At 40.4% G+C, this 1,700-nt stretch overlaps 1 protein-coding gene across 1 annotated transcript in view; it reads left to right on the top strand.

The window, feature by feature from the left end:
- The window catches only part of mrps5 (mitochondrial ribosomal protein S5), a 69,053-nt gene that overhangs the window by 48,425 nt on the left and 18,928 nt on the right, over positions 1 to 1,700 (top strand). Inside the window, exon 7 of the mRNA XM_014027364.1 lies at positions 1,372 to 1,406. Within this exon, the coding sequence (XP_013882818.1) occupies positions 1,372 to 1,406 (35 nt within the window). The remainder of the gene's footprint in view (positions 1 to 1,371; positions 1,407 to 1,700) is intronic.

Genomic DNA, 1,700 nt, shown 5'->3' on the forward strand with positions numbered 1-1,700 from the left:
TTTGATTTTTTACCTGGATTACTGAGATGCATCAGGACAAACGCAGAAGTAATGCAACAGAAGCTTTTTGCATACATTTTAGTTAAATTTAGTGGATTTTACCACAATGTAAAAAAGTTAAAACCTTAAACAAATAATTTAATTTGATCATTCAATGAGATAATATACAAAAGAAAACACAGGGTCAGAATAGTTGAGCTGGCAGCGATGAGCGTTTGTCCTGTTGAGTCTGCATGTTTAATTGAAAAGGGTTGAAGATAAAGCTGCTGTGTATATCTGTAGGATTAAGATCAGCTCAGCGTGGACAGTTCATTTAGATTTTCTGTCATATCTGATCTCACTTTAATTCAATTAGCACTAATGATCCCTAGTGAACTAATGGGGCTAGTGCCACAATGTTACACACACAGACGTATACACAGAACAGCCAAATGTCTCTCTCACACAAATTATTATGCAAATAGATCAGTAGGCAATCATCTGTACATTATTCATGGACAGAGAAGGGCTGGCTTCATTTAACTCCAGTTTATCTACACCTGACGTTTTTTTAATGTCATGCTTGTGCCTTTCTTCTTCTTGAAATATCATTTAGAAATTGTTTTTGACATGTTTTTATTTTTCTGTTCTATAAACACATTGTATTAGGTAGCGTGTGTGTGTGTGTGCACATGTGTCTGTGCTACATTGATAGTTTTCCCCAGCCCTTCTGCCTGCAATAAGAATGGTGTCGCAGACATTAGACTTCCCCCTTGGAAGCCGGCAGACACTTTTATGGTGCCATCCCCTTCTATAAATACACTCTGTGTGTGTGTGTGTGTGTGTGTGTGTGTGTGTGTGTGTGTGTGTGTGTGTGTGTGTGTGTGCGTGCGTGTGTGCGTGCGTGTGTGCGTGCGTGCGCGCGCGCGTGCTTTTTTCTCCAACACTCCTTTTTTTTGCACGTACAATCTGCCTGTTGTTCACGCACACACGTGCGCACACACACAGGGAATGTAATGTGCAGAAAGCTATAACTGGGCTCCTTGTCTCTGATCAGGTTAGGTTTCATGCAGATGGTGGCTTAATGTCCCAGCTGAAGTGTGTGTGTGTGTGTTTCCTTCGTTTGTGTGTGGATGTGATTTTTCCCTGAGAGCTTTTAATTTCATTCTGCTTTTGTTTGTTGTTAATTAGTTTGATGTGTGCAAGCTGCTGTTTGGGAGTAACATCCTTCAGAGGTCACTGACAAAAGAAGTTCAGACTCGTTATGCTGCTGCTGGGACTTCTGGGTGTTTGTTATTCCAGCAGGAACCTAGTTCGTTTTTACAGGGTGTGTTATTGTGTGTTTCTGGGTGTTTAGATTTTTTTAATTTTTTTTTTTTTATCTTTCATCAGAAACTTATGAGGATTTTGATACTCGAATCATTGAGGTGAGTCTTTTTCTGTTTATTTGACTAAATAAGCTCATTAACCTCCATAACAAAGATTGATAAGTAAGTTTAGACATTAACATACACTCACCGGCCACTTTATTAGGTACACCATGCTAGTAACGGGTTGGACCCCCTTTTGCCTTCAGAACTGCCTCAATTCTTCGTGGCATAGATTCAACAAGGTGCTGGAAGCATTCCTAAGATTTTGGTCCATATTGACATGATGGCATCACACAGTTGCCGCAGATTTGTCGGCTGCACATCCATGATGCGAATCTCCCGTTCCACCAC

This window comes from Austrofundulus limnaeus, unplaced genomic scaffold (assembly GCF_001266775.1).
Source record: "Austrofundulus limnaeus strain Quisiro unplaced genomic scaffold, Austrofundulus_limnaeus-1.0 Scaffold641, whole genome shotgun sequence".
In the NCBI taxonomy this organism is placed as follows: domain Eukaryota; kingdom Metazoa; phylum Chordata; class Actinopteri; order Cyprinodontiformes; family Rivulidae; genus Austrofundulus; species Austrofundulus limnaeus.